Source organism: Echinops telfairi, unplaced genomic scaffold, assembly GCF_000313985.2.
Source record: "Echinops telfairi isolate 266 unplaced genomic scaffold, ASM31398v2 ScPeMD7_70;HRSCAF=299, whole genome shotgun sequence".
NCBI lineage: Eukaryota > Metazoa > Chordata > Mammalia > Afrosoricida > Tenrecidae > Echinops > Echinops telfairi.
The window spans coordinates 50466689-50487448 of record NW_022103968.1 but is presented as its reverse complement, the minus strand read 5'-3'; the positions used below and the strand labels follow the sequence as shown (position 1 = coordinate 50487448).

The 20760-nt window shown below is 41.6% G+C and overlaps 1 protein-coding gene across 12 annotated transcripts in view; it reads left to right on the top strand.

The window, feature by feature from the left end:
• Nucleotides 1-20760, top strand: part of ANK3 (ankyrin 3) — a 378044-nt gene that overhangs the window by 301138 nt on the left and 56146 nt on the right. For 9 of the 12 annotated variants that reach the window (XM_045291321.1, XM_045291325.1, XM_045291322.1 and 6 more), the window contains 7 exons: nucleotides 13154-13365; nucleotides 14268-14475; nucleotides 15472-15568; nucleotides 17539-17767; nucleotides 18412-18537; nucleotides 19307-19429; nucleotides 19854-19880. In XM_045291321.1, coding sequence (XP_045147256.1) covers nucleotides 13154-13365; nucleotides 14268-14475; nucleotides 15472-15568; nucleotides 17539-17767; nucleotides 18412-18537; nucleotides 19307-19429; nucleotides 19854-19880 — 1022 coding nt within the window. The remainder of the gene's footprint in view (nucleotides 1-13153; nucleotides 13366-14267; nucleotides 14476-15471; nucleotides 15569-17538; nucleotides 17768-18411; nucleotides 18538-19306; nucleotides 19430-19853; nucleotides 19881-20760) is intronic. The other 3 variants (XM_045291330.1, XM_045291331.1, XM_045291332.1) reach the window with 1 other exon arrangement.

Sequence of the window (20760 nt, the reverse complement as noted above, 5' to 3'; positions counted from 1 at the left end):
GTACAAATACGCTTTACACAATTGATGTGTGTATGGATTGGGATAACAGTTGTATGAGCCCCTAATAAAATGTTTAAAAAATTAAAAAAAAAATATGCTTACGTCAAGGAAGAAAACTCATAAACTCATTGCTGTTGAGTTGATGGCAACTCCTAAGAGCCATATAGGACAGGGTAGAACTGCCCCCTTTGAGTTTCCGAGATAATAAGTAACTCTTTACAGGAGTTGAATGCCCAATCTGTCTCCTGAGGAGCGGCTGGTGGTTTTGAACAGCTGACCTTGTGGTTAGCTGCCCAACTGGTAACCACTGTGCCACCAGGGCTCCACGGGAGAAAAGCCTAGTTATATCATTTGATGTTACGGTGTGGTGGTGGTGTGTGTGCACGCGTGTGCGCTCGCCTTGTTCCTGTAAATGTGGACAGTCTTAGAAGCTTGAAGGAGCCGTTCCATTCTGCCATCCAGGCTCACCGTGAGTCGGAATCTATTCCGTGGTAGTTATGTGAGTGTGCTGTGGGCGAATTTGCGACCGGAGGCACATATTCAGAGGGAGCTGAAGTCTTATTCCAGAGACAGGAATGATTATAAATCCTAAAATATTGTCATGAGATAATTGGTTCTTCTGCTTCATATATTCCTCAGTCATGTTCAGTACTATACATTTGTCTTTTATTAATTTCCTCCAGTTTATCTAACATTTAGTTCTCTTCTTCAAAAAAATTGATTAGAATTATAAGGAAAGCAATTCAGATTTGTACAAAGCAGAGGCATTATGATGGTTTGGGTTTTGTTTTTAATCTCTAATGTGTGTATTAGCTCTTCTGCCCGCTAGGTCTGGCTCTCTGTTCCCAAGCTATGTAACTTTGGGGAAAGTGTCTGGCTTTTATAACTTACTAAATGTCCAAAACTATACTGAGTGGTTTTATGTTATTTATCATATCTACCCAGAGGGAGACTTCCTTGTCCTGATCAGATAGATGAGGAACGTAGGCAGCTCAGTAAAGGACAGCAACTTGTCTGGCCTCTCGGGTTCACTGGTTGCTGAGAGACACTTGAGGCCAAGGTGCATATCCACTGACCATCCACAAACACATACCAGCTAGTTTACCTTTTTGAATTCTAATGTGTTAGGACTCTGATTTCTTCTATCCCTCAATATCAAACACCTTATTCTTAGAGCCAACCTGAGCAGAACATTCCCTTGACCAAAAATTAAACCGTAAATTAAAACATTAGCCCTTTGTGAAACACTTGAAGTGTGATATTCTCTCCTAACTGACCAACTCGCACACGGTTTTCAAAATCTTACTTTGGTACAGAAGAAAGAGTAATTTTCTGACTTCACTAGGTTACAGAGACAATAATCATGTGCCTGGTTCGCTTAAGGCACAACGAACCAGGATGATTATTAGAAAGCTTTGAATCTAAGTAACTCATCTACTCAAAGCATGAACATCAGTCCTATTATGAATGCATCATTGTAGTAAGGTTGCTATGGACTTTCACATTTGCAAAACAGTACATTGTTTTTATTTTCATGTTCCAACGTGCAATTACATAGAATTTTCTGTCCACCTTTTACAAATAAAGTTAATACAAGGTACTTAAATGTATTATTCATCCACGGAACCAATCTGTAGAATATTAGCTTCTATTTCTTGGGGGAGCAGAAAGTGTCTCTGTAGTCAGACCTTTCTGTTCATGATGTTGTTGTGAGGTGCCTGCAAGCCAGGGGCCGCTCATAGCAACCATGTGTCCAGTGGAATGAAGCACCGCCCAGTCCTGTGCCAACAACGTAAGTGCTGCTGTGAGTGAACCCATTGTTGCAGCTCGTGTATCAGTCCATCTCCTTGAGGAGCCTCCTCTTACTTACTGACCCTCTCCTTTACCAAGATGAGATCCTTTTCCTGATGTCCACAGTGGGCCAGGCACCTGTGTCCATTCTTCTCAAAGCCCGTAGTGTATTTAATATTCTTCATCAACACCATAATTCAAAGGCATCAATTCCTCTTTGATTTTCTGATTCCTTGCCCAGTGTTCAGGCGCATATGAAGGAACTGAAAATTCTATGGGCTGGGGGCACTTTAATTTTCCAAGTGACAGTTTTCCTCTTTTATTTGCTGAATGGCATACATTCTTTGACTTCCTGACTGCTCCTTCAATGGACATTGATTGTGGATCCAAGCAAAATTAAATCCTTAACACTTCAGTTGAGTCTTCATCTGATTATGGTGCTACTTTTGGGTACAGTTTTAAGGATTTTTGTTTTCTTTTCATCTTGGGGGTTCTCCCAGTCTCTGACTAGTAAGCCTCATCTCTTTTACGATGTTGAGTTTTGTTTCATACATTCTCCCACTCTGTCTAGAATCTTCTACTATGCCCCCTTTTAAATTGGTGGACTATGTTATGCTAATTGACGTTAGTGTGCACTCATTCTGTGGTCCTGAGCCCCAGGCTCATACAGCTTATTACATCAAGGTACTTGTTTATATGTAAGAAGTTTCTATAACTGCCTACTCTATGCTCCACCACAGTCATATATTTGTAGCAAAGGTAAATACCTACAAGGGGGTACCCCCCCACACACAAACCCGGAATTATGCTGGACAGAGCGGAGCTGTTATAGTGTGCATTTTTCCAGCTAGGTGAGCATCAAGCAACTCATTCTGAGTTAGTGCATTGCCTGGGAAGGTTCTCTCTGGTCACGCTGGATTTTTTTCGTAAAAGCAGTTTTGTTCAAACCTTGCTTTTTTATGATGACTGATTTAAGAAAACAGTGTGTGGATGTGAAATTTTGTTTCCTGCTAGGGAAAAAAATGCCAGTGAAACTGTTGTGATGTTGAACACAGCTTACAAGGAAAAACTCAAGTGTACCCAGTGGTTTTCTTGTTTCTAAAAAGGTGAAATGTTGAGTGATGACAAACCTCATTCTGGATGTCCATCAACTTACTAAATGAACAAAAGTGTAGACTTATGGTGCATTTGGAGTTCATTCCACCAGGTCAGACTGTTAACCAAGCTTTCTCTTTAGAGGTTCTGAAAAGATTGCATAAAAGTGTGCGACAAAAAAGGCCTAATTTGTGGCAGATGGGGGACTGGTTTTGTCACCACGACAATGCATCTGCCCACGCAGCCATCTCAGTATGCCAGGTTTTGGCAAAAAAAAAAAGTTCCTCTCTTGCCCCACACACCTTACTTATCTGATCTCACTCCGTGCAACTTCTCTTTGTTTCCACAAGTGAAGAGGGACATGAAAGGACAGTGATTTGATGACATAGAAGAGGTGAAGAAAAATATGAGGGAGGCGCTGTCAGCCATCCAAACAGATGAGTTTGAAAAATATTTCCAAGAATAGAATTTCAGATTTAACAAATGTAATAAGTATAATGGAGAGTATTTTGAAGGTGATAAGGTTGTTTAGTTTTTAAAAAAACCCACACAATTAAATACATAGCTTTGGAGAGAAAAATTCTGGATATATTTGGGTACCCCTCATATATACAAGAATTCCAGTCCAATATTTTCTATATATGTGTTTATGTATGTTAGCATAGTTAAGTCAGCTTGAACCTGGTGCAACCCCAGGCAGAGCTGAAGGAAGCACTACCTGGTTCTGTGCCATCCTCACTATTGGTCTGATGCCTGCGCCCATGGCTGCAGCCTCTGGTATTGTCGAAGGCCTTCCTCTCTTTTGCTTTCCCTCCGTTTTACCAAACACGATGGTCTCTCCTAACAATATGTCCAAAGTATCTAACATGAAGTCTTGCCATCTTTGCCTCTTAGGAGGCCTCTGGCCTCCCTTCTTCCAATACAGATTGGTTTGTCCTTCAGTCCATGATTCAGTTCAGTATTCTTCTGTAGACCACCATTCACATGCATCTATTCTTGCACGGTCTTCCTTAAACAGTGTCCAACTTTCACGTGCATATGCTGCAATAGTGAATACCATGGCTTGTGTCAGGTGCACTTCAGTCCCTAAAGTAGCAGCCTTGCTCCTCAGTATTCTAAAGAGGTCTTGTGCAGCAGATTTATCTAATCCAACATGTCTTTGGACCTCTTCACTTCTGCTTCCATGAGCAATGGAGACAAGTAAGACAAAATCCTTGACAACTTCAACCTTTTCTCTGTTTATTATGCTGTTACCTAGTGGTCCAGTCGTGAGGCTTTAGGTCTTCTTTACATTGAGTTGTCATCCATACCGAGGGCTGCCATCTTTGACTTTCATGAGCAAGCCTTTCAAGCCCTCCTCACTTTCGGCAAGCAAGGCTGTGTCATGTGCACACTGAGGTTGTTACCAAGCCTTCCTCCTGTGTTGGTGCTGCACTCTTCTTCATGTGATCCATGATTGGCTCAGCATACAGACAGAACAAGGATGGTGAAATGATACAACCTGTGCGCACATCTTTCCTGATTTTAAACCTGCTTCTTAATCTGTATACAGGTTCCGAATGAGCATAGTGAATCGTTCCAGAATTCCCATTCCTCTCACGGGTATCGGAGTTTATCATGGTCCACACAGTCGAATGCCTCGGTATAGTCAGTGAACCACAACTAAAATGACTTTCTCGTGATCTTTGCCTTGGACCAAGATCCCTGTGACATCAGCGACGACGATATCTCTTGCTCCGCGTCCTTTTCTGCATCTGGTCTGAACCGCTGGCAGCTCCCTGTCAAAGTGCTGTTGCAACTGTTGTAGAATGATCTTAAGGCTTACATTTTGCTTCCGTTCATTCAGCTTGGAAAATGTCAATCATGTTTTTCACTTAATTTTATAACCCCAGGTTTTTGCACATTTCATTATAATACTTCAAGCTATCCTTTGAAAACTTCTGTTCAACTCTTTTGCACCATCACGTCTTCCTTTTGTTTGAATTATTCTGCCTTCACATACAAGTTGCAAAGTGTCTTCTGACATCTGTTTTGGTCTTTTCTCTCTTTCCTGTCCTTTAACGGACTTTTTGTTTTCTTCACATGTGTGTCCTTGATGTCAGCCCAAACTTGTCTGGTCTTCAGTCATTCGTGTTCGGTGTAGTAAATCTTTTCTGGCGATGGTCTCTAAACTCAGGTGGGGTAAACTCCAAGTTCTATTTGGATTCTCCTGGACTTGTTTTAACAAGTCCTTCGGCTTCAGTTTTAACTTATAAATGAGAGCCTCTTTCTTGTACTCTCCTGCTGTCCTTACTCTGACTGATGATACCGACAGTCTCTATTGTCTCTTTCTCCCGATGTAAGTGATTTGATTTCTGTGTATTCCATGAGCATTATCCGTGTTTATAGTTGCTATTGATGTTGAAAAAAATCATTTGCAAGGAATAAGTTGTTGATCTTCTAAAATGTTAACATGGGATCTTTGGAATCAGCTCTGTCTTCAAGGCCCTTTTAAAAAACGCTCATCCTTCTGTTTTGTTTCCCACTGTCAGATTCCAGTCATCAGTAACTCTTAATATAGCTCGGTTGATTATTTCATCAATTTTAGACTGTAGAAGTTGGTTAAAAGCTAGAACGTCCTCATCCTTGGCATGCCTGGTTGCAGTCCCATTAACTGGTCTTCCAGGTAGGTGCATGGGTACTATCCTATTACGGACAGCGTTGTACTTAAAGATGGTTTTGAAATGATCTGCTTAATCATGGTCATCTTCAAGATGTCATTTAGTCATAATCATTCAATAATAATTTAGTTATCTTCAATATATCATTCCCAGCAAAGTAGACTCTATGATTGCTTGATTCAAAACCGACAATACCAATCTATTTCACGGATGCCTAGAATATTAATCTTTGTGCACTTCATTTCACTTTGATTACTTTGATTTTCCTAGATTCATAATTTGTAACCCCATGCTCTAATTACCCCTGGACATTTTCAGCTGTTTCTACACACACAGGCCCCTTTGATCCATCCATTCATCATTTAGGTTGAATCTTCTTGGAGGAAGCAGTCTTGTTTTGACTTTTGGATACCTCCCCACCCAAAGGGCTCACCTTCTGGAATTCCATTGGTGCTAGCCATCAGGGTTCCAAGAGCTAGTTTTCCATGACCAGCCTCTCAAATTCTTCTTCATCTGTCGTCATCTGAAAACTCTTCTGAAACCTATCGACTATAGGTGACTCTTTTGGTATTTGAAATACCAGTGGCATAAATTCCAGCATCAGAGCAACCCTCAAAGAAAGCCCCACAGTATAACAACCTGACAGACTAGTAGAGGCGTCTGTTTGTAGAATGGGCAACAAGAAGTCACACCCTCTTTTGAGCTATGTTTGCAGGTCTCTTCGGTACTTCTCAGTTGGCGAAGCACCATTTGTGGGCCAGGCCATCTACAAAGGCACGCACTGTGTTCAGCACACGTGGCTAAGCCCACGGCTGTGTCTGTGCCTTCTCTCCTTCCCCGCTTCCTGAGCCCAGGTTCTCATCTCAGTTCCAAAACGGATCTGCAAAGCTTGGCAAGTCACTTAACCTCTGAATCTCAGGAAAGACACCCCTCACTAAAACTGTGGGAGTGCAATCATAATGACCGATCACAAAGTAGACCTTCAGGAAGCGTTCATTGCAAGCCTTCCTTCCGACCAAATCTCCCTCTTTCACCATTCACCTCTTTTCCCTCGCATTTTCTTTCCTTGTGAAAGCTTTACTAATAAGCGATAATAAAAGTCAGATAGAACGGCATCACTGGGTTCTTTTGTAGTCCTAAACCGTAGAGATCATCCTCAAAGGGTAAAAGTTCCTAGTTATTCTTATGGTTACTGGCTTACCCTGTAACAATTTACGTTCTTTTTCCCCTTTAATTTTGTAGCTATGGGATAGTTCAACACATCCTTTTTTTTTCTAGACAATGAGTTATTTATTAAAGGAAAAATGAAATCAGACATTCTTTTTAAAAACAAAACTATAAAAAAGTAAGTTTTTTGTTTTTCAAATTTTGCCACATAAACACACACCCCTTCCCCCCATATTAGACCACGTCAGTCTTTGGATTGCTTCTCATGGAATCCTGGTGTCCTATTTTGGATGCTATGGATGATATGGCATCTCAGTCTTACTCACCAGGTCCGGCTTGATGCGGCTGAGACTAGACGAAAGTGGAAGGGAAAAACCAGAAGCAAGCCAGGACTAGAGTTGCCTGAAACGGAAGCTCCTGAAAAGGGAATCTGCAATCTTAGATGAATACACCAAGAAGTAAAATGAAGGATTTATGTATCAGATTTCAAAGGCGTGGTTATGAATATGTATCTGGATGGGGCCAAGGCTAGAAAATGCCTTGTTGGACACTTAGCTTTTAAATGTTGTTTGCGTTGGTCAGGCGACATCTGTCCAGTGACTTTTCGTTCCGTGACCAGATGTCTTTAATTTCAGTCTCCACTGTGGATTATGACTGTCCTTTCGGGCTTGCAGAGTGGACCAGATTTGGTTAGAATGGATGCTCTCGTGTTGTAGTGGGATAGTTTCCAGGGTGGAAAGGGCTCAAAAAGGGTGTTACTAGGAGAGTACAGGTTAATTACGGAATATATATATTTCAACATCCTGTAACAATATATCCTCAGGATAGGTCCTTGGACAAGCTGCAGAATTGACAGTATTACATGAGGTTAAGCGGGTCAGGGAGTGATCGCCTGAATACTTTGGACAAAGCGCAAGGGGAGCTGAGGACGTGTGGGTATGATGGGATGTGATACAGTCACAGTTGTGCCTCACGGCATATTTTTGTTACCCACCGCCCCCCTGAACACAGGATAGACGCACCACAAAGATTCTTGGCCCTATAGCCCTCCTTTTCTGACCTGGATAATAGACCATTATAAATGTGAATGATTACGAAGTCAACCCCAGAAAGATCCCTGGTGGTCGTCACTTCTGCATCGTCAGACTTTATTGCTTTTGTTTGGAAACCTGACTTCTCTGATATCTTTTTATGTTGTTTTCAACATAAGTAACTTTCTAGAGGCACTTTATATTCTCTTGGATTTTTAATTCATTTTGGGTGTCAAGTAAATGAATTTCCCAGGTATGAACATAATAATTGGACTTCATTGGCATTAAAAGTGATGAACCTGGAGGACCCTGTGTTGAGTGAAAGTAGTCAATCTCCAAAGGGCAAATATCGTGTGAGGCTGCTGCCATTAACACTCAACCAAAGGGAAGAAAGCTGAGGGTGCCCGGCTATCAAAAGATATAGTGTCTGGGCTCTTAAAGGCTTGAAGATAAACCAGCGGTCATCTAGCTCAGAAGCAACAAAGCCCACATGGAAGAAGCACACCAGCCTGTGTGACCACGTGTGATCAGGTATCAGGCATCAAAGAACAAAAAGACATATCATTGTGAATGAGGGTGAGTGCAGATTGGAGAACCAAAGCCCATCTGTAGGCAATGGGGCATCCCCTTACTGAAGGCTTGCAGAGAGGAGATGAGCCAGTCAGAGTGCAGTATAGCAACGATGAAACATACAACTTTCTCTCGTTCTTTAATGCTTCCTCCCCCCATTATCATGATCCCAATTCTACCTTACAAATCTGGCTAGGCCAGAGGATGCACAGTGGTACAAATAGGAACTGGAAACACAGGGAACCCAAGACAGATGATCCCTTCAGGACCAGTGGTGAGAGTGGCGATACCGGGAGGGTGGAAGGAAGGTGGGGTAGAAAGGGGGAACCGATTACAAGGATCTACATATAACCCCCTCCCTGGGGGATGGACAACAGAAAAGTGGGTGAAGGGAGATATCGGACAGTGTAAAATATGACAAAATAATAATAATTTATGAATTATGAAGGGTTCATGAGAGAGGTGGGTGGGGAGGGAGGGGAAAAATGAGGAGCTGATATTAAGGGCTCAAGTAGAAAGGAAATGTTTTGAGAAGGATGATGGAAAGAAATGTACAAATGTGCTTGACACAATGGATGGATGTATGGATTGTGATAAAAATTGTACGAGCCCTCAATAAAATGATTTTTTTTTAAAAGTCAACCGAAGGTTTACCCATAGAGAGAAACAGTCTTCAAAGGTAACCCGGGACTGGAGGGGAAAGAAGTGGAAGTCATGTATTTCAATTTTCTTAAATAAAAAAGGAGAAAGTAGATTAAAGATTAGAAGATGTGTGCTCCTATCTCAACTGCCATTTTTCTTTTGAAAAGAATGAAAAAGAAACTATTCGATATAAGTGCTACATTTATTTTCAAGCAAAACTTAGAGAGTGACACAAATATCTGTCATGGAAAGCACGTGAGTCTCATGAATTCCTGGTTTATTTCTTTATGCAGTGGACACTTATTGAGTCCCTGTTCTGTGTCAGGCTGTAATACCAAGCATAATATAATTTAATAGAATTTAACTTAGTTACTTCATAGTTTATCGGGGGCAGGGTGACCCTAATTTTAATACATATTAAAATTTTCCTTGGAATCCGAAGCCTTGGAGGAGGGTGCCCATGATGCTACGTAATGTGGCTGCAGATTAGGCTTCCAAGTGGCATGAGTACCCAGACCCTCCCTTCGCCCCGTCCCGCATCCTTCTCCAGCCAGTGGGGCCTTGTGTTGCCTGTTTTCAAGCATTTGAGCATTTCATTGTTGTATCTCAGCTTCTTTTTCAAAGGCAAGAAATCTGGAAAGTGTGTTCAAGTTGACCGTACGTGAAAATGCTCGGATTGTTTCTTCTTTGTATCACTGTACTAGTGGTACGTGTTGTTAATATGCCTCGAATCAAAAATACCAAACTCACTGCCATTGAATCGATGCCAACCCGTAGCAACCCTGCAGGACAGGGTGGAACTGCCCCTTGAGTGTCCAACTGGAGCTTTTATGGGAGTAGAAATCCTGTCTTTCTCCTGAGGAGCGGCTGGTGATTACCAACTGCTGACCTTGCGGATCGCAGCCCCAACGCATGACCACTGCGCCGGTGGCTCCCCTTCCCATGCCTGGTACTAAGCTAAAGAGTCAAGTCAACCAGGGACACCTCGAATTTTAAAAAAGGTGATCTGAGAAGTCAGCCACTGAAAACCCCATGAAGTATAGTTACCATGCCGCGGGGGCCTCCTGAGAGGCACCTGCTGTTTATAAATTCATTATAACAGTTCATGCTTCCTTCTTCCCTTTAACGCCCACTATTACTGAATTATTTCTCAGAATTTATATATGTACACGTTAAGGTTTGTTAATTGATAATGAGGTTATATATATAAATGCTTAATATGTCTTGGAGAGCTTTATATACTGGAACAAATACACGGGACCCTTTGCTTTTTAATATTGTACAGTATTCTATAGTATGAATATATAATAATTTATTTAACATCTTTTCTGTTGCTGGTCAGTAAGTCCCCGTGATAGGATTTTTTACTCATAAGAATTTCATTATGCCTCTTGCTTCTCACCTTGACCTACTGTCTATAGAACTTCTTACTTATACAGGTATTCTGGAGTAACTGTAATTCTTCGATCAACTCTCCTTTTATGTATGTGTTTTTCGGGGGGCGGGGCAGGGAGTTACAGGTATTTTAGGCTCACGTGTCGAAAGGATCCGACACCAAACTCTCGACTTCTGAGTCCGTCCCGACTGACATGACCCTGTGGACGGAGTAGAGCTGCCCCGCCGTCTTCCAAGGACAAGGGGCAGCAAGCCTGGTCTTTCTCCAGAGTGAAAAGCATGTGACCCGGTGAAGTGGAGTTAGAGGTTCTCAGTTTCATCATGCAGAGGAGTGAGCATCTGTGTAGTTTAAGAATGTTGTGCATGAATAATTTATGTGGAGACTGGCACACGGGAACCCTACTTTACCACACTTCCCCACTGTGGGCTTTCTGGTGGCAGCGTGGTTACATGTAGAGCCACTAGTGACAAAGTCAGCGGTTCGCGAACCCCAGTCCTCTGGGCAGATAGACCAGGCAGTCCACTCCTGTAGCGGTACAGAATCGGAACCACACTGGACGGCTCCTCCCTGCCCTGTAGAGCTGCTACAGCTGAAACTGACTCCCTACTGCAGTGCCTGAAATTCACACTGGTTAGTTTGAGGCATATCTTCAAAATACTTGGTAAATAAACACTGACAGTCAGCATTAGACAAGTTGAATGTTAGGAGAGAAATTGCTAATCGGTGTCCTAAAAACAAAAAGTAAAGATAAAACAGGACCAGCAAATCCTAACAGCTGTCAGAAATTGGGTATAGCGTGTGCCCTTGGCATCTTCTCGGTTGTGCCCTTAGAGCTCTGAAGCTTCTCCGTTGACTGCTCCTCTGCTGCATCTAGATGCGCTTGAGCACGTCAGCTCTGGGGTGGCTTCAGGGACTTACTAAAAGCTGTTCGATGTGTATGTGGCCAGGCCACACTGAGTGAACAATGCGGCGATTCCTCCCAACCCATTTCTATTCATTTTCAGGAAGTAGAGCAGCTCTTTATATGGGCTCATACCTGCAGCATCAATCCGGAAACTGCTGAGAAATACGCAGTCCTCTGCATCTTTTGGAAGATGCCTCACGCCCTCTGGTGGCTGCAGACTGCCTGTGAGGAGAGCTTCTAGTTTACTCTTTCTTCTGGTTGGCAGGAGAATTCGGTGGCAGTTTTCTGGTTTAGACTCTAGAAGCCCCAGCCTGGGTAGTTGGCTTACCAGTTGTACGTCAGAAAAATCTCTCCTACCAAAGGCACAGTCCCCCACGTTTTCTGGAGTTGTTTCGGTATTTAAAGTAGCTAGGCTTTTTGTCCAATGGAATTTTAAGTATTTATGGCAAGAGGTAGTGATTGAGCTTTGGTTTTTTTTCAAAGAGACTTTCAGTTACCTCAATACCCTCTTTCAAAGAAACTGTCTTTTCTCCAGTGACTTAAAATTCAAATATGTGAATCTAATTCATACAGATTAATTTAGATACATAACATATATAAAAAGTATATATCATGACTTACATAGATCGTGTGTGTGCGTGTGAAATCGAGTGCATATGTATGTCTGTGTGTAGATAAGATTAAACTTGAATGTCTTTCTGGATTCTTTATCCTTAATCCTCTGCTTATACAGGCACCATAGTTATATTGTGGTTCTCCGAAGTGTGTTTTAAAGGAGCCCTGGCATTGGGCTGCCAACTGCACTGTCAGTGAGTTAAATCCACCTGGACTCTGGGAGAAAGCTAAGACTGTCTGTTCCGACCATGAAGACTGGCAGTCTCAGAAACCCTGTACTAGGTCACCGTGGGTCCAAATGGGCTCAGTAGCAGTGAGGTTTTGAATATGAGTTTCAATATCTTCAGTGACAAATGCTCTCTCACCAACCCACTTTTTCAAAATATTCTGGGTGAAATTCGAATATTTATTGTTCCGTATGATTTTTTAAATCATTCATTGTTAATAAACCGACAGAATTCTGCGTCAAAGTTGGCTTTTAAAGGAGATTCTACCTGGTGACCTGGGAGGGAGAGATTGGAGTACTGGAAAAAGAATGCTGGGTAGATGGCCGGAGAGGTAGTCTTAGCAATCGAGACAAGCCAGGATAAGGTCTGAATTGATTGGGTGGCAGGAAAAGGTGCTATTGCCAAATGGGAATCAACTAGACGCATCATTAAGTCTGAGGGGAACTGTTATTAGATCGGGGACCTGGGCAAACGGTGGTGCCCTCGCATGTTAGGACAGCAGGGGAGGACGTAGCTATGGAGATGGACTGAGTGGAGGCAGGGTTTCATCCATCAATATATTAAGTTTGCTGTGGGAGGGCTGTCAGTGACAGACAGAAATGGGTGTTGGGGATTCCAATCATTGGGGTAAGAAGTGTTCAGAGGGTTTCAAACTTCTGTTTTTGAACCGTTCGGACATACTGATGCCAATACTTCCCTCTTGTGAGGTCCTGCTCCTTTCTGACTCATTCCTACTGTGCGCAGCTTTTTCAAGGAAGGTGGATGTACAAATAATCCAGAGGGAGATATTGATGAGTGGAAATGTGTCCATGAATGGTAAAATGCCAACTTGTTTCTCTTCAGTGAAAATACTTGCCTATAAATCCTGCATATGAAAAGCTGTTTAATATTTTAGAGAAGTTGCTATCCACCTTTAAAGCCACTACAGATTTCTCTTGATTATAAAAACTCTGCTCCTACTATTGAATAGAAATCATCTTGATTGTCTAAATGACATCTCCACTTGCTTCAGAATGTGTTATTCTCATGGCTCTTTCATTTATTTGTCTTTTCAGAACTTGATAGCCCAGAGGAGTTAGGGAAAAAGCGCATCTGCAGGATTATCACTAAGGATTTCCCCCAGTATTTTGCGGTGGTTTCACGCATTAAGCAGGAAAGCAACCAGATCGGCCCTGAAGGGGGCATTCTGAGCAGTACCACGGTGCCCCTTGTCCAGGCGTCCTTCCCAGAGGGCGCTTTAACCAAGAGAATTCGAGTGGGCCTCCAGGTAACTGCCCCAAAGGGTTTCCTGACCCCTATGTAGGCAGCAGCTCTGCTAGGGGGGGGGGGGCGGATTAATCATAACTCACTCTTAATGACTTTGGTAAATAATGCATTAGGCAGTTTTAAGAATCATTAATCTATTTCAAATGAAAAGTGCTCACATGAGCTGAAGCCCCAAGTTAGTGACTTAGTAAATAAGGTACGTAGCTTAGGGTTTTTGTATTTCAAAGTGTCACTTGGATCCTGACCAAAGACAACATTTTTAACCATAGGTTATTGGTCTCAGTAGGTGAAACAATGGAAGCATCCAAGAGCACATATCCCAGTCTTTAAAAATGATCATTTTTGGTGTGATTTATGTCACATAAAAATCAGAAATAATGAAACTTATATGCCTCAAACTTTGGGGTTGATTTAAATAAGTCATAATCATTGGTTTAGATCCAAACCTTTTGGAAGTTGATATAGTTTGGAAAGCTGACTGTAAATTTTAGCAAGAAAAGTCTTGTCTTATATTTATTCATGCCAGTTAGACCTTACATATCTTTTTCTGATTACATGAGGGAAATAACTAGGAAGAAAGTTAGTTTGTAAGTCAGTCAGTCAGTGAAGTGTTAAGAGACCACTTCAGGCTTCAGCGGCAGAGCAGTATCTTCACTGCCTCCCATGTTTTACCCAAATGCAACGAAATTCAAAGTAAAAAGTTATGTTTCCTAGACTAGAATTGAAATCCTTTAAAGCTTTGAATGCCTTTTTGTTCCTTAATCCCCAATGTTTTCCTGGGCAGAGTTGCCGCCGTTGAGGTAGTTTACTGAATGCTTTCCATGGGTCTAAAGGTTTTGTTGGCAACTTTCTGATGAAGGAAGCACACCCATTCTCATTGAAAAGCTCTTTCTCCATCTCTAGGCCCAGCCTGTTCCGGATGAAATGGTGAAAAAGATCCTGGGAAACAAAGCGACATTTAGCCCAATTGTCACTGTGGAACCAAGGAGGAGGAAATTCCACAAACCAATCACCATGACCATTCCTGTGCCCCCGCCTTCAGGAGAAGGTGTAGCCAATGGGGACAAGGGGGACACCACACCCAACCTGCGCCTACTCTGCAGCATTACAGGTGTGCTTAAGTCACTGCGGTGCTCCTGTGGACGCTCGCACTTGTAGAGATTCCATGCAGAGACAGAACCCTTTCAGACACTTGTGTCAACACGCGAAGACTAGGAAAGAGAATCAAAATGTTGACTATTCTAAGGGATTATTTAAGTGACTGGTTTCATGACTCTCCTGAAAATGTGGTAATGCTACACACACACACACACACACCCTTTCTGCTCTTAAATTCAACAGTAATAAACCACTTTTAAGGTGCTGGAGATATCTTGAGTCAATTAGAGCATTCAGATGATATCTCTGTGGTTTAGATAGCAATAACACCCTTTAGACTACCAGAACATTCAATAAATTCTGGAGACCCCATTCAGCACCAATAGGAGTGAAGTGTTGGGATATAATTAAAACCTTCACGAATTCTCTGTCCACCAGCAAAATCCAGTGAATTGAAGACACAGGGTTTACGAAAACACATTCTGTGATAAGGACCTGCAATTCAAATCCCCACTTGATAAATCTAATCTATGTTTTAACTGATAATCTAAGCTTATTTAAAGATAAGTTTAATTTTCAGGGGTTATTCTAAGAATTGATTTCGTCTTTGCCTCTGGGAAATGCAATGGTTCTGTCAATACAAAGTGAGCTGCTGGTTAACTTTCTTTAAAAATGTGACATATTTAATATATACATGAATTGTATTGTGGAAATGACACATCATTCTACTTATGAAAGTACTTGTGAAATGTGGTTGCCCCAAGGCTAAGCCATTGGTTAGCATCCAGATAATCAGAAATGCAATTGTTTGGTCTAGTAATATAAGGATAGACGCCAGTTTAAAACTACAGAAGGAGAGTCAAGAAGAAAACCACTTTCCACGCACGCATTCAATTGCAGTTGCTGAAGTTTTGCTAGTACCTGTCGACACAGGAAAACAGGGTAATAATGAATCTCACCAGGGGCACCTCCCATCAGAAAGCCACCATCTCTGCTCTTGTTCTCGCAGGGGGCACTTCACCCGCCCAGTGGGAAGACATCACCGGAACTACTCCTTTGACATTTATAAAGGATTGCGTCTCCTTTACAACCAATGTTTCAGCCAGGTATGGAAATAAGGAATTCCAAAAGCAATGATTACTTTATTTTATTATCTTTTAAAAAGTAAAAAAATCATTGTGTGCAATGCAAGTATGGTTTTCCCCCTCCTTTTAATGAAGTGGGTTCTAATTTAAAAGTTTCACTTTTTAATACAAGCCATTTTATCCAATTCTTAAGATCTAAGGTACTTGACCTGTTCCTTCCAACAGGAAATTCTAAGCCATTCATAAAATTGTAGGGTTTTCCTTTCTCTCCCACTCCTCCACCTAAAATCCTCACTCCTTCTAATGGTAAAGCCATAAATTCAACATGTAAAAAGTAGAGAACAGGTCTATGTAGACAGGCTAGGCTGGATAAACAATCTGGAGGAGAAAACAGCGGGACCGATGGTTCTGGGGGAACATGGGAGAGGGGCCGGTCAGGGAAAGGAAGTGGTGTTAACAAACCCAGGGACAATGGAACAACAACTGATCCAAAATCAGTGGTGAGGAGGGTGTAGGAGGCCTGGTAGGGCTTGATCAAGGGCAGTGTAACCGAGAGGAATTACTGAAACCCAAATGAAAGCTGACCATGATAGTGGGACAAGAGGAAAGAAAGTAAAAAGAAATAGAGTAAGAACTAGGAGGCAAAGGGTATTTATAGAGGTCTAAATACAGGCATGTACATATGTACATACATTTATATATGATGATTGGGAAATAGATCTATGTGCATATAATTTATAGGTTTAGTATTAAGGTAGCAGATGGACATTGGGTCTCCACTTAAGTACTCCCTCAATGCAAGAACATTTTGTTCTATTAAACTGGCATTCCATGATGCTCACCTTCCCGACACAATGGCTGAAGACAAAGCGGGTGCATAAGCAAATGTGAAGAAAGCTGATGATGTCCAGCTACCAAGAGAGTGTCTGGGCTCTTAAAGGCTTGAAGATAAACAAGCGGCCATCTAGCTGAGAAGGAACAAAGCCCACATGGAAGAAGCACACCAGCCTGTGTGATCACAAAGTGTCGAAGGGATCAGGTATCAGGCACCAAAGAACAAAAAGTCATAGCATTGTGAATGAGGGGGAGTGCGGAGTGGGGACGCAACGCCCATCTGTAGGCAACTGGACATCCCCTTACAGAAGAGTAGCGGGGAGGAGATGAGCCAGTCAGGGTGCCTTGTTGCTAAACAATGAGACATACAACTTTCCTCTAGTTCTTTAATGCTTCCTCCCCCCACTATCATGATCCCAATTCTACCTTACAAATCCGGCTAGAGCAGACGATGTACACTGGTACAGATAGGAACAGGATCACAGGGAATCTAGGATAGTGTTGAGGGAATCGGGACCAGTGGTGAGAGTGGCGATACTGGGAGGGTGGAGGGAAGGTGGGGTAGAAAAGGGGAATCAATTACCAGGATCTACATATAACCCCCTCCCTGGGGGACAGACAACAGAAAAGTGGGTGAGGGAGATGTCGGAACTGTGTAAGACATGACAAGATAATAATTTATAAATTATCAAGGGTTCATGAGGTAGGGTGGGTTGGGGAGGGAGCGGAAAAAATGAGTTGATACCAAGGGCTCAAGTAGAACGCAAATGTTTTGAGAATGACGATGGCAAAAACTGTACAAATGTGCTTGACACAATGGATGTATGTATGGATTGTGATAAAAGTGGTATGAGCCCCCAATAAAATGGTTAAAAAAAAAGTAGAGATAGGAGCATTTATCATGTGTAAGAAAGGGACAAAAAATATATGGAGGAGGAAAGTGTAAAGAAAAAAACTCCTTAGCAAAACTATAATTAAATATACACTAGGGGTCTGTGTTTGACAAATAGAATAAGCATTTTTTTTGCTTTTACACGAGTGAGTTAAGTCATATTTGGTTATTTGCTTATATACACCTTAATTTTTTTTTAATTGTGAACTTATTGAAGATTTGACTTTAAAATCATCTCACTTTCATTCTGCTTTGTTTTTGTCAGGTTTTGGCTGGCAGACTGCCATCAGGTTTTAGAAACTGTTGGATTAGCCACGCAGTTGTACAGGGAATTAATATGCGTTCCCTACATGGCCAAGTTTGTTGTTTTTGCCAAAATGAACGACCCTGTGGAATCCTCCCTGCGGTGTTTCTGTATGACAGATGACAAAGTGGACAAGCCCTTGGAACAGCAAGAGAATTTTGAGGAAGTTGCAAGAAGCAAAGATATCGAGGTACCTTGTTCACAAAAACAAGTTCTTTTCATTAAATCCTGCAGGTAGGGGGTTCTATTTTGAGACCGTACTAGCACTCACTATAAATATCAGATACATTACTGATTTTACTCTTTGTGTCAAAATGCAGTCTAAGTTCAGCCTCACATTATTTTGTGTCTTTGGGGTGATGTTGTTTGACACGTGGTACAAATGAATCATCCTGATAATCTCTGTTTTTTTCTGTGACTGAGCTATTTTCATAGTCACCATCTAGATGCATTTCCACCATTTTATTTTGCACAAGAAATACTAACCTGCCTACACAAGTAAGTATCTAGCAGTGAAAAATAAAGATAAAATTCTTTCCAAATCTGTAGGAATAAGCGATTGAGGTCAGGTCCTCTCTGCAACATATCTGAACCGATCAGAAAGAGCCGTGTAGAATTCTGCTTTGTACATGTGCCTGGGATGCCTTCCATTCACAGCTGGGGAATTGCGCGCCAGTAGAGTTAGGCTTTTTGGTAGCAAGCAGCACCACAGAAGTAATTGTCTAATAAATGCCACATAGAAACATGTCGACCTTTTATTTTTATGTGACTCACAAGCTCCAAAATGTTCTAACACAAATTCAAATCAACTGTGTATTTCATTTGCTCTAAAAGGTTCTGGAAGGAAAGCCTATTTATGTTGATTGCTATGGAAACCTGGCCCCACTCACCAGAGGAGGACATCAACTTGTTTTTAACTTTTATTCTTTCAAAGAAAACAGACTGCCATTTTCCATCAAAGTAAGTCATCATCAAACAAGGCTCTGTGCCTTTTTTTCCCAATGTGCTGAAAGAATTAGAAACAGGCTTTAGTGCTGTAGTCCGCCCAGCCTGAACTCCTGAGAACAAGGTCACGTTTTGTCCATTTCTACCCCGATGAACTTTCTAGTCAGCAAAATGTTATGATTAGGCAAAACAGGTGTTAGCTTTTAAAAACATAATAAATTTTGATGGTTGAATTAAAGTTTGTAGAGTCAAAGTAGAATAATAACATGTATCTCATAACTAGATAATCCTCAGTAATCAAGCAATGAGTGAAATCAAAATTTAGTATTTGGTTCATATTCAGTGGAGCCCAAGAATAGTCGAGGGCAAGCTTTCACTTCAGGTAACAGGAAAATGCACTCTTGTTAGTTATTATCATCATTACTATTCTTTTTGTCATTATTTGCTGTTGATTTTGTTACTAAAACTCTCTCTCTACTAGGCTATGAGCAAAAGAAATCATTAGACAGGAAGAAAATAGCTAAAACCCAGAATCCAGAACAAATTGTCAGGATTAGACAAGCAGACAGCATGAGCCTATGTTTAGGCCAAGAGTTGGGCATTCCACATCTTGCCAAGTGAATGTGACCACCCTACTTGACATGTAATTGCTATTACCACCTTTTCCCAGTATCATTCCTGCCCTTTGATGGGCTTTCTAAAACAAACAGGCCTGACCCTGGTGGAGAGAGTAAGCTTCAGAGAGTATTTTGCTATAAACCTTCAACCCTCCACATTCTTCTAGATTAGAGACACCAGCCAAGAGCCCTGTGGTCGTTTGTCTTTTCTGAAAGAAGCAAAGACAACGAAAGGATTGCCTCAGACAGCTGTCTGCAACTTAAACATCACTCTGCCGGCACATAAAAAGGTATCTGTTGAGACTGGTTTGTGTTAACTCTCCCTGGCCTTGCCGATGTGAAGGAATGCTTTGTCACTGATGACGGCTCTTATTTAAACTTGGGTTTATGCGTGTCCGTGTATAGACTGAGCTTTGTTATCGTGGTGTCGATTCCTATGGATCGTCTGATGCAGTCCTCTGTTGAGTGCTTCGGCTTCCACTGGAAGTTCACAGATTTTTTTGTTTTGTGGTGTTTATGCGTTCAATGATGTCACAATTTGCTGTGGATGTATAGTTCTTGATATTTTTTTTTTTGGCTTCTTTTCATTTGCTTTGCTTTCTAAATCAGCTTGCGTTTTGTGCTCCCTACTCGGTCCTTTTCATATCCTGATATTCTTTTCCCTGCTGTCCGTTATAATATTCCTTGTCTCTGCATTGCATCTTGGACCCAAAGGAGGCAGAGTCAGATCAAGATGATGAGGTAATATGAACACTTCTGCTTTTCTTCTTTCCAAGGTAGACTAGAAATGGATTCTGTGTAAAAGGAGAGAGGGCTCGTGTGGGGAATGTCTTCATTCTATTTTTTGCCAACCTCAGCTTAAGTGAGAGAAATCAGTATACATGCTGCCTTACAGAATGGCTTCGCAGTTCTGCAATATGTATGGAAGGGTATTTCAGTAGATTCAGCAAAAATATAATCCATAAATGATAGACAAAGAACAAAAGTCTTTAAATATTTTCAAATGTGAATAGTATATATATACTTAATCTATCTTTTTAATATTGAGGTACACATTTTTAACCTAGTATCCACTCATAAGTCCAGACACCATGTTAAACATGATATTTTAGTGTGCCAAGATACTTAATGTGGTACGTGATTAAAAAATCACCCCCCACCCCCCACTGGCCATTGATAAATAGTTGCTTTCTATTTCAAGAAATTCATTTCACCATTTTTATAAGGAGATAGTATTCAGCAGAGACTTGAATACGTCGTTTTGTTATCTCCTATTTCTCTAAGTTATATCATAATTGGCTGTTCTTAACCCACACATCTATCCGCAGCCAGACAGCTCGGTAGCCTTGTTTTCTCATGATACAGTTGACCCGCCTTTAATTGTCATATCTAGACTCCCTGCCTATGAGCCCGCAGACACAGCAGCAGTAATGGAAAACACTCCATATGCCCTTTTTCCTTGAAGGTCCTCACATAGAGTGAGTGTACATGGTGGTGTTTGTGCGTTCAGTCCCAGGGATTGGGGGGAAGTCTCTGTAACGCTTGTCGTCTCCTTGTGATTCCCTGTAGTCTGCTGTGTTGGTGCTCTCGGACTTGCTAAAGGATGGTTATCTATGGAAAC